Below are 13652 nucleotides of genomic sequence, written 5' to 3' on the forward strand. Positions count from 1 at the left end.
AGGACCAAATCTTTTCCTCCTCTGCTGAACTACAGTAATAAATGAAATAGAGATTTATCATTTCCAATTAACTTTTGTTTTTTAAAATATTAAAGACTGAGAAAAGCGGGATACACTGTGGATAGTTTGACAGTCTGTTACTTCCGCCGCGTTCTCTGGCTGCAGCTCGATGCAGCGACGTGTTCAGCGGAGCTCACGCCATGAATATGCCGGCAGACAGACCGCTATGCTGGGGCTGGATCACGCTTAAACCTCCAGAACATTTAAAACGTCCCCCGGTGCGCTTGCTGTTCGGAACGTCGGGGGTCCGCAGCTCTAGGGAAGCAGCGCCGGACACGAGCCGGTATCACCAGACGTGGTACTGGACGCGAACCGGAGCCGGGTTAGGGTGCAGGAGCTCTCCAGGTCCTAGCGCCGGCCGGTTTTAGCTCGCAGCTCGGAGGTTGGAGAGCCGACGGTGAGTTAAAGGGCTGGACGCCCGCGCGCGGTATGGAAAGGCACGTATGAGAAAATCCCATTGACTGTAAAAAGATGGACCTATCGAGCTATGAGGTCCCCCCTCTATATACAGTCTATGGAAAATCTGCGATTAATGCGTCAAAAAAATTGTCGGCGTCAAGCACGTGTCAGATTAATGCGTTTTTAATGCGACAAATCTGACAGCCCTAATTTTAACAAAACCCTCAAACTCATCTCAACTCCACAGCCACAATCGAGTCCCCGCCCCCCTGCGCGCAGCTGTTACGAGCACGCGCAGTCTCTCCTTCTGTCCTCTTTCAGCCCCGCGTGACACGTGACGCGGGGCAATAGAAAAACTGTCTCCTTTCTTTTCTTTTTTCATGGAGGTTCTCCTCTAAATCAGGTGTTTAAACTCCTGACTTTAAAGGCCTCGTGCAGTGGCAAATTTTTTTTTTTAATTTAGAAAGTCAATGGAACTTGGAAAACGAATCTGATAAAAATATTCACTTAAAATGGGTCCGCTGACACATTTTTTAGTCATCCAAATGTAATATATGATCTTATATATAGATATAGTTCACTCTGACGGGCTTAATAAAATCATGGTTGGGCCCCTTTAAAATGACCTTTAAAAGGTCCAATTAAAAGGTCCAATGGTCTCAGTTTAGACCAGGGATCTCAAACTCCATCTCCTAGGGGCCACTGAAGGCAGAGTCTGGGCTGTATGGGGTTCCATTTGTGCCAAAAGTATGTTTCTGAGGCCACTGTCTATATCTTTGTGTCGATTGTCTATGAGTGCTGATCAAGTTTATTGAACATTTGTCCATCTCTATATACTACTAGGCAATTTCTTCTGCATGTCCTGTGAAACAACAGGAGCCAATGATGCTAGCAACTGTTGCTAAAGACTTTTCTCATGACCAGATCCAATGACAATAGCAAATGCAAAGTCTGGACATGCAGGAGATATTGCTTAGTAGACACTGAACTTTCATATTAAGGTGGGGGTCGCAAAATATTGACTTGAGGACGCAAACGGGTCGACAATTTGAGACCTCTGATTTAGACATTAATGAAACTTACTAAGTATGTTAACACGCCTAATTCTGCTTATTCTGCTTAATCTGCTTATTATAAATGTCTTACTAACAGGAATTATGCTTGTTAATGTGCTAATAAAGTTTGTCTTATTAGGAAGTGTATTAGTGAGACCACTTTTACTTTGGGGGGTCTGCTCTGTGAGTCACAACATCTTCCATTGAATCTTGATTGGTACTCTGAAGTTATGATACAGTATAAACTAACGACATCATAGAACCGCTACGCTAGAAGTGCATCTCCTTCACGGTCGGAGATCTTTGGCACAAGCCCACACAGGGTTGTGGCTGCAGATCAGTCCTGCAGCACACAGTCAAAATACCAGTAAAGGTCTTAAAATGTAAAGTGCCACATAAAACTTTAGTGGTGGGGGTGGGGTGGTGGTGTCTGCGTATAAACTGTCATTGCCATCACGCCTGCAGAGGTTGATGCACCTGCCAGGATTTCTGCTTCCTGTTTCCTGTCAGGTAGCCGACCCTGTTAGTGACTCCACTGCCTGTCTCAGCCTCAGCCGCAAAGAGCTGACGCTACTGTTATGACAGCCTGCAGAAATGCAATAAAGGCATGGGAAAGTGTCTACTAGGTGCTCTCAGGTCAACTTCTGCTTCAGCAAGCAGGCCACTTTCCCTCTGTGCTATTTTTCATCCTGCCTGAGGCAAGAACAACAGCAGCCAGCCATTCCTACCTGTAAACAATACCGTTTTCATCATCACACTCTGTCCTAGTTAGGGATTAAAATAAAACATCAAGTCTGCACATGAAAAAGTTCAAAGGGATTTTGAAACTCAACAACAGACAGTAAGAAATAGGTTCAGATACACAGTCAGTGTCAGAGGGAAAGATGGAAACCTTTGTTTGTTTTACCTGAAGAAAGAGTAATTAATATAGTTTCTGGAAAACATCCACAAAACATCAGAATAAACAGTTCAGATGCCAAGCTGAACTTTGTTGGAGCAGCTTTGGTCATCTCTGGATAAAATACTTTTCATCTACAGACTTTTCAGGAAACTATTCCTACTGCTCTGTGTCACAAACAGACAGCTGGTTCCACCTGCAGCAGGTTCATTAGTTCAGACAGGAACCTAGCACAGCTATAAGTCCACAAAGCTAAATCAGGGTCAGACAGGCAGAGATCAATCACGAGCATGGGATCCTCCGAGAAGAGAATAGAGATGTCAGAGTTCAGCTGAGGTTCAGGGCAGGCAGCAGGTAATCAGGGAAAAAGCAGTTTCAGAACCAGAAGATCAGCTCCAGGTAGAAACGCTCAGCAATGCAGGCAGGGAGGCACAAACAATACTTCACACTGAGTGAGGGTCTGAGCAGTGCTTAAGCCTTTAACACCAGAGCTCCAGCGATTATGTTCTTTGATTTACTATAACTTGTAAACCGTTAACACGATCATTCCAGTAGATTGTGAAGGTGAAAAGCGGCTTGTCGAGCCGCTTTTCACCTTCACAATCTAGCTGTTGAAAAGTTACAGTATATTAGAGGTGTCAAACCGTAGGGGGTCATGATCCAAAACACACCTTGGGGAGAACAGGAAAAACATTTATTAAAACTAAATGTTTAAAACTGTAACTTTTTAACATAATTATGAACTAGATATATAGCATTACCTGCAATAATGCTAGTGTGAATGCTGTAAGCTGAATTTGGATGCTGAAGATGGTTTAAGATGCTGAAATTAATTGCTAAAAATGCTGATACCTGAAAACGCTGAAGCTGATAGGCAGCTAAAATATTAGCTAAATGCTAAGTTAGCCCCCAAAAAATGAAAAAAAAAACTTTAGGTTTGACAAAACAGCTAGCATGTAGCTGAAAAAAATAGCTAAACTCAAAATGAGCCTAAAATAAATCGTAGTAAATGCCAAAATAGTCCAAAAAGCTAGCAGAATGCCCATTTTTAAAACTTTAAAACTGTAACTTTTTAACATAATTACGAATAATAAAAAGGCAGGAATATAATTCCAGAATAAATCAACTTAAACCTTAAATTACTTTCAATATTATACTCTCCATAAAATCAATTTAGTCAAAATTATACAAGTTAGAAATAAGTGCAAGATAACATCGGGTCATTAATAATAATAAAATAAAATGATCTGGAGGGCCGGATAGAATTACCTGGAGGGCCGAATCCGGCCCCCGGGCCTCGACTCTGACACATGTGCAGTATGTTAAAGATGTTGTGTTTAAGCATCACCGGTGACACCTCAGGTGTCGTGTGGGTGATTGGCAAAAGAGAGACATCTGAGCAGCATCCAGGAATGTGCGCTGGGGTTGCTGGGACATGTAGTGCAGTCAGTACTCTGGAGATGGCTGCCGGGGACCAGAAGGGAAGAGCGAGCGCTGACTCCTGACACTCTGCTTCTACGTGTAGAGGTGTTTCTGATTTAACTCAGATAAACCAACACCTGAAAGCTGTAGATCTTGGCTGAAGATTTTACATTGAAACATCTCTGATGTGCCAACAAGAAAAAACTGCTGCTAAAAGTGCACTAAAAAAGTGAGCTTAACATTTGTGAAAGTGTTGTTGAAGGTGCCTTTTTTTACTGTAACAGTCACATCCTTTAAATGTGGAATGTAGACATAAAGCCAAAAACAGCATTTAGATGTTCCTGAGCAGAGGAACCACGACTGAACGTTTCAGGATGTGCTGCAGAGTAAATGCGTGTCAGTGCAGATAACCCAATAGAATATTCGTGTTTGATTCTAGAATTTCCTGAGCATACAAAATGGGGTTTTTTTTGGAGAAGGACTAGAAATGTGATTCAGCTGAATTCTATGGTTGCATTGTTGCGTAGGTATTCACAGCACTAGAGAGAGTCCATTGTTGTTTGCCAGCTGTCAGAACATCCTGTATTCCCCAAAGTCATGATGAGCTGCCTGTTTGCATCTGTGAGGGCGCCACGCATCCCGGGATGACCCCACCTGAGCGTTAATTTGAGTTGTATTTTGTTTGTGTCCATCTCATCCTGACCCACGATGTGCCTGTGCAACAGCTGATGCTGCTTCTTGTTGGGGGGGGTGCAGAAAACAAAAACACTGATCAAGCACAAGTGAGGGGAAGAAACGCAGCCACACTGACACTTCTATGCACACTTTTAGAAGTCGGTCCACTAACTGGGGGTGCAGGAAATGAACTGTTTCTGTTTTTTCTGGATTCTGCATGTGAGGAAGAAGTAGAACCATCAGAAAACGGGTTTTGTCTTAATGAGACAGCATTGCTACCATGTGGATGTTGTTGCTTCCTTTACTACAGCTGTAAAAACAGAACTTCAAATCATTTTAAACCGTCAAAAATATTCCTAATAAAAGCATTTCTATTTTTACAGTTACACCTAAAAACATTCCAAAAAACAACAAATACTTATTACAACGACTACATTTAGTTTTGAGTGCAGTTAAAACATGCTCAGCAATCTGCATCTTGGTTGCACATATTATATGAATTTGCATCAGTTTTTGCGCTCAATCACACTCAAAACAACTGTTAATAACATCAAGCAAAATTGAACCTGTTAGAATAATATCTGTTCAAATGAAAGGTTGATATTTTCAATAGAACCTCAAATATTGAAGGGTTATTCAAATTTGTGTTTAGATTTTTGAACAATCTAAGACTGGAAATGAAAATACAGTTCATCAGGACATTCATGAATTAAATATTGCACATTTTTCTGTTTAAATTGGTAAGGTTACCTTTTATTGTTTACGTAAAATTGTGTTAAACAGCGTTCAGCTGTCAGCTTTGCTGTTCTGAACCCAAACACTGGAAGGGACTATTCGCATTTTCAGCCCTGTCTCAATTTTGTTTGACGTCACAGTGGAAAGGGTCTGTTATGTTGATCGTGTTAACAATTAAAAAATTAGAGTAAAATAAAGAACACAAACACTGGAGCTCCAGTGTTAAAGGGTTAAAACGATAAAACCAAGCTGTTTTTTTATGTTCACTTTTCTATATAATTTGCAGTTTTTTAGGCTCCATAAATCCTATTTTTCATAGTTCGGTATAAAGAAGTGAGTCTTCGTTGTTGCCCTCCATTTTTCCGTCACATGGCAGTCTGAGTCTGTCTGTGTGCTCGCACAGTGATGAAACAAACAGACGTGTCTCATTTCACTGCAGGTGGGAGACCAAATACTAGAGGTGAACGATCGGAGCTTCCTCTCCATACTGCACGATGAGGCTGTGAACATCCTCAAATCAGGGTACAACTTACAGATGAAAGTGAGGGACGTGGGTCGTCTGCCTCATGCACGCACTATTGTGGATGAGACCAAGTGGATCTGCAATCCAGTCATAGCTGAGACCAACGCCACCGCTTATCCCAACCCTACTGTCGCCACCGCCGCCTGTGGGGCCGTCAGTGCCAGTGTCTGCAGCACCAGGTAAGACCAGGATACCCCACATCAGAGACTAAGAGATCACGCCTACAACGAGGAGATGTGAAGTCTTTTTGACTGATGTCAAAAGAACGAGAAGAGTTGCGTAATCTGCGATAATGCTAGTATGAATGCTCAAGATGCTGAAGCTTTTTTCCGACAATGGTGATGCATTTTACTTGGTGTTCCACAGGGTTCTCTGCTTGGACCTTTGTTTCTTTATACATGCCCTATGTATATATACAAATATATAATGTGTTTTTTTTGCAGGCCGTCATCAGCCAGAGCCACCCCTGTGATCGGAAAGGTAAGAATGACAGAAAGTGTTGAGCTGACCGACCCATTTCACCTGCCTGACCAGAGTCGGGTTCTAACAATGTGGCTGTCTGGCTTCAAACTCCAAAGTTGCATTTCCACAGCATTATTTCTGATGTCTTGTGATCTTCACATTCAACAGACCCTTTTCACAGTGACGTCAGACAAAATGGCGACAGGGCCAAAAGAGTGAATAGTTACTTTTGGTGATCACATTTAGAACGGAAAAGCTGACAGCTGAATGCTGTTTGACACAATTTTACATAAATAATTAAAGATAAAGGTAATCAATTTCAACAGAAAAATGTACAATATTTATTTCATGAATGTCCTGCTGAACTGTATTTTCATTTCCTGTCTTAGATCGTTCACAAAGCTAAATACAAATTTAAATAATCTTTCAATATTGGATGTTTTAATGAAAATATCAACCTTTCATTTGAGTAGATTTTATTCTAACTGGTTCTATTTTGGTTGATGTTATTTGCACGTACTTTAAGTGCAATCAGCACAAAAGCTGATAGAAATTCATGTTGTTCACATTTAAAACCTTCAGCAAAGACACACATCACTACATTGTCTGTACACATTTTAATGGCTTCCCAGGATAAATTTACTTGTTCTGCGGCAGGGGTCACCGACCTTTTTGAAACTGAGAGCTATTTCATGGGAGTCATACGAAGGGCTACCAGTTTGAAACAACACATTTTCTTGGTTATAGTTATATACATTATTAATAATGAATAATGATACTCCTCTATGTAAAGACACTGATTTCTCACCATATTTGTCAATAATGACAACAAGCTAAGAAAGAAATATCAATATTTAGCACTTTATTAATTTCAGTAATTGTTACATTTTCAGAGGATCACTTACATTTCCTGCGGACCTTCAGGCACCTTTCTGTTCAACGGGATATAGAACAAATAACTGTAAAAACAGTTGGTTTGGTTCAGTGAAAATATTCAGAGCAGCTATAGAGCCACGTAGTTTTGGCTTTCAAAATAAGAGCGGCTAAGTAGAAGAAAAAAAAATCTCTGGGTGAACGTATTTTATAACATTACATGCAAATAGTCACTTTCAGATTTTTGTCAACAGCTTCATTTAATTTGATCATATTTTACCTTTATTTTCCTGTAGATCAGACACAGTTATGAACAAAATCAAAGAGGAGTGATGTTAGAACCACGGCTGAGCTAACAGCAGCTCACTGACCGCAGTAGAAAACATTACAACAGGAAGAAGTTTGACTTTAAAGGGTAACCAAACCAGGAAGTTGGAGGCTGACTCCGCCCACAGCTGAAATTTGAAAATCCAGTCAGAGGGGCGGGGCTTGGGGACAGGACTGTTATCATTACCGGAGCTGCAGATCATGATGTCAGACTTCTGAAACTTACATGGTTTGACCAATCACAAAATTCAACTGTAATACCTCAATTCAACCTGTAGGGGACAGCACACCCTGGTGTTTTTTGACTATTATTTGAGGAATTAAACAGTTTTATTTAAATGTATAAAAACGTGCCTATTACCAACAGACAGCATGTTTAAAGCCCCATTAATGGAGTTCAACAGACAAAGAAAGTTAATTTAGGGTTTGGTTACCCTTTAATGTCAGACACGCTGGAATTGTCTGACTTTTGTTCTGTTTACAGGATTATGTGAACGCGGAAATTTAGATAACTTTTACCTGGTGAGAAAATATCTTCTGCAGCTCCACGTCTCATAGCTAAAGCTAATGCTAGTGTTAGCTTTAGCGTTAGATCTTAGAGGGGAAAACGAATACAACCAGGTAGGACAGTTATAAAATAAATATTATACACATTTCAGTTACAGTTGTTTAGGTTACCTTCTTATTATTTATGTAAAATTGCTTTAAACAGCGTTCAGCTGTCAGCTTTGTCATTCTAAACCATAAAAACAGGAAGCGACTCTGCACTAGACCGGCGATGTGTGACGTCACTTGAAACGGGTTTATTCTCACTTGTAGACATAGACAGCAGGCTACCTCATGGAACTGTAAGAGAGATTGTAACTACTGCTGTCCGGTGAGAAATCTCTGACCAGCACAAGTTCGCCTCATTGGCAATGCTGAATGTCTCCTGCTCTTCTTCCTGGTGTGGCTCACAGCAGGGTTTCTTCCTCTGCTGTCTTTAGCTCTTCATCAGCGTGTTGGGATGGTTAAGCAGCAGCTGCTTTTCTGCACAGAACTTCAGGTCCCACAGGAAGGCTGTGCTATTTTCATCAGACTCCTGCAACAGCAGCTCTCAGTGGGTCTTTCAGCCCGTTTTTAACCCAAGTGCTGTTGTGTGGTCTCTCAGCGCTTGCTTTTGGTGGAAGAGGGACTGATTGGAGGAACTGCAGATGTCTCCAGCACATCACTGCACCCTGTGCATGTGAGGCATGCTGCACCCCACACACAGAGACAAGATGGCACGGGGTTCACTGAGTGTGCTGCACAGCATAAGACGTGTATGAAGTGGCTGCAGTACAGAGGTAGAGTGGTCAGCCTTCGATCACAAGATCACAGGTTCGATTCCTGCCTTTCATGCCCATCAGAGTGTTCTTGGGTAAGACAAAGTGATTATAGGTTGGCAGAATGGGTATGGGTGACTGTAAGCTGTAAGGGAGTAGTGAATGGGTATGTAGGTATATGCCATTTACCAGTTAAATTGTTAATTGGAGAAGGAATCATGATGGGACATGGGCAGCATTAAGCCTGGTTAACACAGTTTGATAAATGTCAGGGTGATGGGAGAGCGCAGCATTTAGAGTGATAGATCCTTGGTTCCGTTACTGAGTTTGAAGTAAAAGTTACAGACAAAAAAAACAACTACAAGGCAGCTAAAATGAATGAAAAAGAACAGAAGATAAACTTTTTCCTGCCTGTTTTTAGATATTCTTTTTCAGATCTAAATGTTCCATCTTTGTCGGTCTGTATCCACATGACATGTACAGAAACTTCTTAAACCTCATGAACTCAGATCTCAGTCATCTCTTTAAAGTGACTGAGATCAGATGGGATATGGGGTAACGCCTGGTTTATGCCTGGTCCACGCTAGGGCTGTGCCAAAATATCGATATCACGATATATCGCAATATTTAGTCCTGCGATTGATTCTCGATGGGTTTTCACCAAGCATCGATTTTTATTTTTGTTTATTTTTTGCTTGTTTTAACTTTTTTTTTTTACGTTTTCTCGACATAACGAGGTCCACTATCTTGTTATAACAACAAAGCGAAGTTCATTTTTTCATTATAATGAGATAATCAAGAACGGAGAATGATGCATCCCTCTCTTCCTTTCCCGCACGAGACACAGACTTCACTTGTTTGAGAACACTCCACAAAAGTTGTTTTTAGTCTATTTTTCTCTTATTAGTGGATTTATGCTCTTTAAACGTCTTCATTTAGTCTCATGCACCCGCCCCTCCCTTAATTTCCCCCCAAAACCCCAAACAAACATTGACAGATTGACAGAATTTAGGTCTGCTGGGTGTTTCTGCATGGTGCGTTCACTGAGTTCTGGACATCAGCAGCAAAACAAAACAGTTTATCAGAGAAAACATCGAATATCCGCACTGATCCGGATATAATCGATTGATTAATTAGTGTCGACATTTTTCCTGAAAAACTGCTTTATTTTTCTGAGGATTGTATAAAAATGACAAAAGCATAGTAACGGAGTGAGTTGGGCTGAGTGGCTGTTGGGGTTTGCTAATGTCTGGAGTTCATTGAACGCATCATGTTTAGATTCTCATTGGCGCTGTGATCTGTCAATCAGCCTGTTCAGATGTTTGGGGAAAATAAAGGGAGGAGCGCTGGTGCATGAGACAGATTGAAGGCGTTTGAGGACTGTAGACCCACTAATACAATAAAAAAAGAAAATAGACTAAAAACAACGTTTGTGGAGTGTTCTTCTGCTGTTTTTCTTGTTAACCACAAAATAAATAGACTTAAAACAGATGAAGTTTCTGCATCTCTGCGCGGGAAAAGAAGAGGGGGGACCCTTCATTGTTCATTATTGATTATCTCGTTATCACGAGAAAACAAACTTAGTTTTCGAGAAAACGGAGTTCGTTTTCTCGTGAGTTAGTTTTCTTGTGATAACAAGATAATATCTCGTTTTCACGAGAAAATGATGACAAAAAAAAAGTAGGGCAGGCCGTTTTCGCCTTCTAACTCATTCATTTATTTTCCTGACCGTTTTGTCCCTTCCGGGGTTGCGGGGGTGCCGGAGCCTATCCCGGCTACTGATGGGCGAAGGCGGGGTACACCCTGGACAGGTCGCCAGTCTGTCACAGGGCCTCAATCACACACACATCCACTCTCATACACCTAGGGACAATTTAGAGTCACCAATGAACCTATGAAGCATGTTTTTGGACGGTGGGAGGAAGCCGGAGTCCCCGGTGAAAACCCACGCATGCACGGGGAGAACATGCAAACTCCACACAGAAAGGTCCCAGCCGGGATTTGAACCTTCTCGCTGTGAGGCAAGAGCGCCAACCACTGCGCCACCGTACAGCCCGGCTTCTAACTCCATGTATTTAAACCAATTTACAAATACAAAAAAAACTTTGGTACGCGCTCCGTGCCCGTACGATGACTTACAGTGGATAAGCTGCTGTTATCCTTCAGAATCTGCTGGAACTACGTTGATGCGTCCAGTGTGAACCAAGCGTAAGCCTCCATTCAAAGGAAAACACCCAAAGGAATTGTGCGGGTTTAGTGGAGTGGTTTGTCGTCTTACTGTTTTTCTGTAGATTCTAGGTTGGATCTGATTCTTTAACAGTTTGTGTAGCCTCAGCACTGCAGTCCTTCTCACACCCAGAGTCTTCTTTTTGCTCTTGCTTTGTCTTTCCACAGACCTGTGACATTTGCCTTTTTAAAAACATGTTTTGCTGGTTCCATATTAATTGAATCTGGCAGCAAAAGTCAGCTTGATTACATTCCTGAAACAAAACAAAGTGCTTCAGGAGGAATGCCTCCAAGTCGTCTGCAGTCTGTCAGCAACGTGCTTGGAATTTAAAGAGCTGCAACAGCTACAGAGGTTCATTCACACACCTGCCTCAGTCGTGTCAGCTTTAACATCTATTACTGAAGGATGTGTACATATAACATACATGATATTGATGGTGGGTTTGTTAGGAGAGATGTGTGTCAGGTCCAGGAGTTTAGGGTTGAGGTCAAAATTTTTTGCCCTCGTTCAATAACTATGACTGAATACAAACAACTGCTGTATTTTATTGCTTTTTAGAACTGTGGTTGAAAGTAAATGTTATATTTTATAGTTTATCTGTAAAACATGTGTTTGTTCCCCCCAAATTCATACTTCCGCCTGCATGAGGAAAATATGAACTGCATTAGCCATAGAACACTTTCACTATCAAAAGTTACACCATCTCTTTTGCTGGGCAATTTTGACCCAATATAATATACCCAATAAAAGGTATAAAAACACATGATAAATAAGAGTAACTTTCTTCTATGTTCAACTGTGGTTTATGTAAGAAAATTAAAAATATAAGCATGAGAAGATCCTAAAAACATACTTGAAAAATGACACAGAAAGTAGGAATTTGAGAACAAAAAATTCCTAAAAAGAATAATTGTACTGGATACTTGGTCTTTGGTCCATCCAATCCTGGGACATGTGAGACTTTACCCAGGGACTCATGACACGCAGAAAAATGCAACATATTGGAAATCACTTCTGCTCGGGTGAAAATCACCCGGCGATAGTGCTCTAGGGTTAATAGAAGAAAAAAAATCTCGGCTTTAAGTTGTTCTCTTCTCCTCTTGAATGGTGCCCTCATACATAAAGTCTGTTCCACAGCTTGACTGTTGTTGATTCAAGGACTAATGCACTTTAGAATTGATTGATTTCAGACCCAGCAGTAACCAGAAAGTTTCTCTGTGATGTCTCCCCTCTTTGTCAGGCTTCCTCTTGTATTTTTGCATAAATTAACCTTGAGCACAGATAGCAGCGCTTTCGTTAATGGCTTTTTATAGCACCATTTATGATGTCATGTTTGAACAGCCTGAAACCATGTGCGTCCCAACTGAAGCTTGTTATTTCATCAAAGACTGAGATGTTTGTGTTTCTTATTCTCCTTGCGTGCTACAACCAATGTGAGCAGCTTCTTCTCTGCATACGAGCTTATTCAACTTCCACACCAATCATGTCACCGGAAAACTGTGGCGTTCATTCAGTGAGCAGGAAGACGAGCTGCGTCGCAGAGAATCTGTCTGTAAAGATAAACTGCTGACGGGTTCAGGCCCGCAGCTTTGAAGTGGCGCCTTCGTCTTTTCATGATAAGCTCAGCTGTGGCGCGTACCGCATTAGGAGGTTTAAGAGGCCAGCACACATTTGCATTTCTATAATGGCAGAAATGTTTTTACTTAGTTATTTTATCACAGCTGTGTGTGAGCTTTTTACTGGCTCTTTGTTTTTATTCTCCTCAGTACTTTTATTTGTCTTCTCAGTCCGCAGGATGCAAAGGTGTTTCTCCACCTGGTGCTCAGGTGTCTCTGGAACAACAGGCCTTCATGCTGCTTACAGAGCAAGAGAGGCAGACCATGGTCTACTACCTGCAGGAGTACCAGGAGGGGCACATCCGGGTGGAACCACTGGCCATGGCTCTGTTTGAGCTTTTCAACACTCATGCCAAGGTAGAGTCTGCCTCCAGCAGCATCTGACTCCCACCCCGTGCAGAAGCTTATTTGGTTTGTTTGATCGCCCCTCTGGCAGTTATCCATGCTGTCTGAAGTTCGGAGTCTGGTGGCCCCTCATGATCTGGAGATATACGACCGACTGGTGCAGCACCGCGAGAGGGAGGCTCGCCAAGCCTGGCAGGGGGGCCTGGGGGTGCTGCACCCACCCAGCCAGAGCAGTCATGCAGGCTCCGTCATTGCTCCGGTACGATTGATGTTCCTCACATTCTGCTCCCCGGTGCTCCGAGCTGCTTGTTCTTTCTGGGTTTTATGAAGGTTAATGATCTCACATCAATGATCTGCCATCATCTTTATGTTGTTTATGCCAGTGTTTTTCAACCAATGTGCCGTGAGAGATGTTAGGTGTGCCGTGGGAAATAATAATAATAATAATAATAATAATAATAATAAATTGTATTCATCAGGCGCCTTTCATGGAACTCAAGGTCACCGAATGAGGATAAAAGCACAAATATAAAAAAAATCATCATTTTCACTGATCTAAAAGCATTTTCTATCACCAGGAGATCAGCTGTGTTTTTTATCCAAACAGGCCCTGATAAAACACTGAGTAGTTAGGAATATGAAATCCATATAATACTTCTGTGTTTATTTGATTTCAATAAAGACTTTTTAATAAGAATGACGGTCCTGCGATTTAGCCACAGCTATTATTT

At 41.6% G+C, this 13652-nt stretch overlaps 2 protein-coding genes across 6 annotated transcripts in view; one reads left to right on the forward strand and one right to left on the reverse strand.

Annotated features, from left to right (window-relative positions):
• LOC112160030 (whirlin) overlaps window positions 1–13180 on the forward strand; it is a gene marked incomplete at its 3' end in the record, with an annotated part of 46761 nt that extends 33581 nt beyond the window's left edge. Inside the window, 4 exon segments of the mRNA XM_036212986.1 lie at window positions 5684–5946; window positions 6211–6247; window positions 12748–12933; window positions 13013–13180. Of these exon segments, the coding sequence (XP_036068879.1) occupies window positions 5684–5946; window positions 6211–6247; window positions 12748–12933; window positions 13013–13180 (654 nt within the window).
• LOC112140035 (paired box protein Pax-7) overlaps window positions 1–13652 on the reverse strand; it is a 629290-nt gene that overhangs the window by 437843 nt on the left and 177795 nt on the right. The window lies entirely within an intron of this gene.

This window comes from Oryzias melastigma, linkage group LG7 (genome assembly GCF_002922805.2).
Source record: "Oryzias melastigma strain HK-1 linkage group LG7, ASM292280v2, whole genome shotgun sequence".
NCBI lineage: Eukaryota > Metazoa > Chordata > Actinopteri > Beloniformes > Adrianichthyidae > Oryzias > Oryzias melastigma.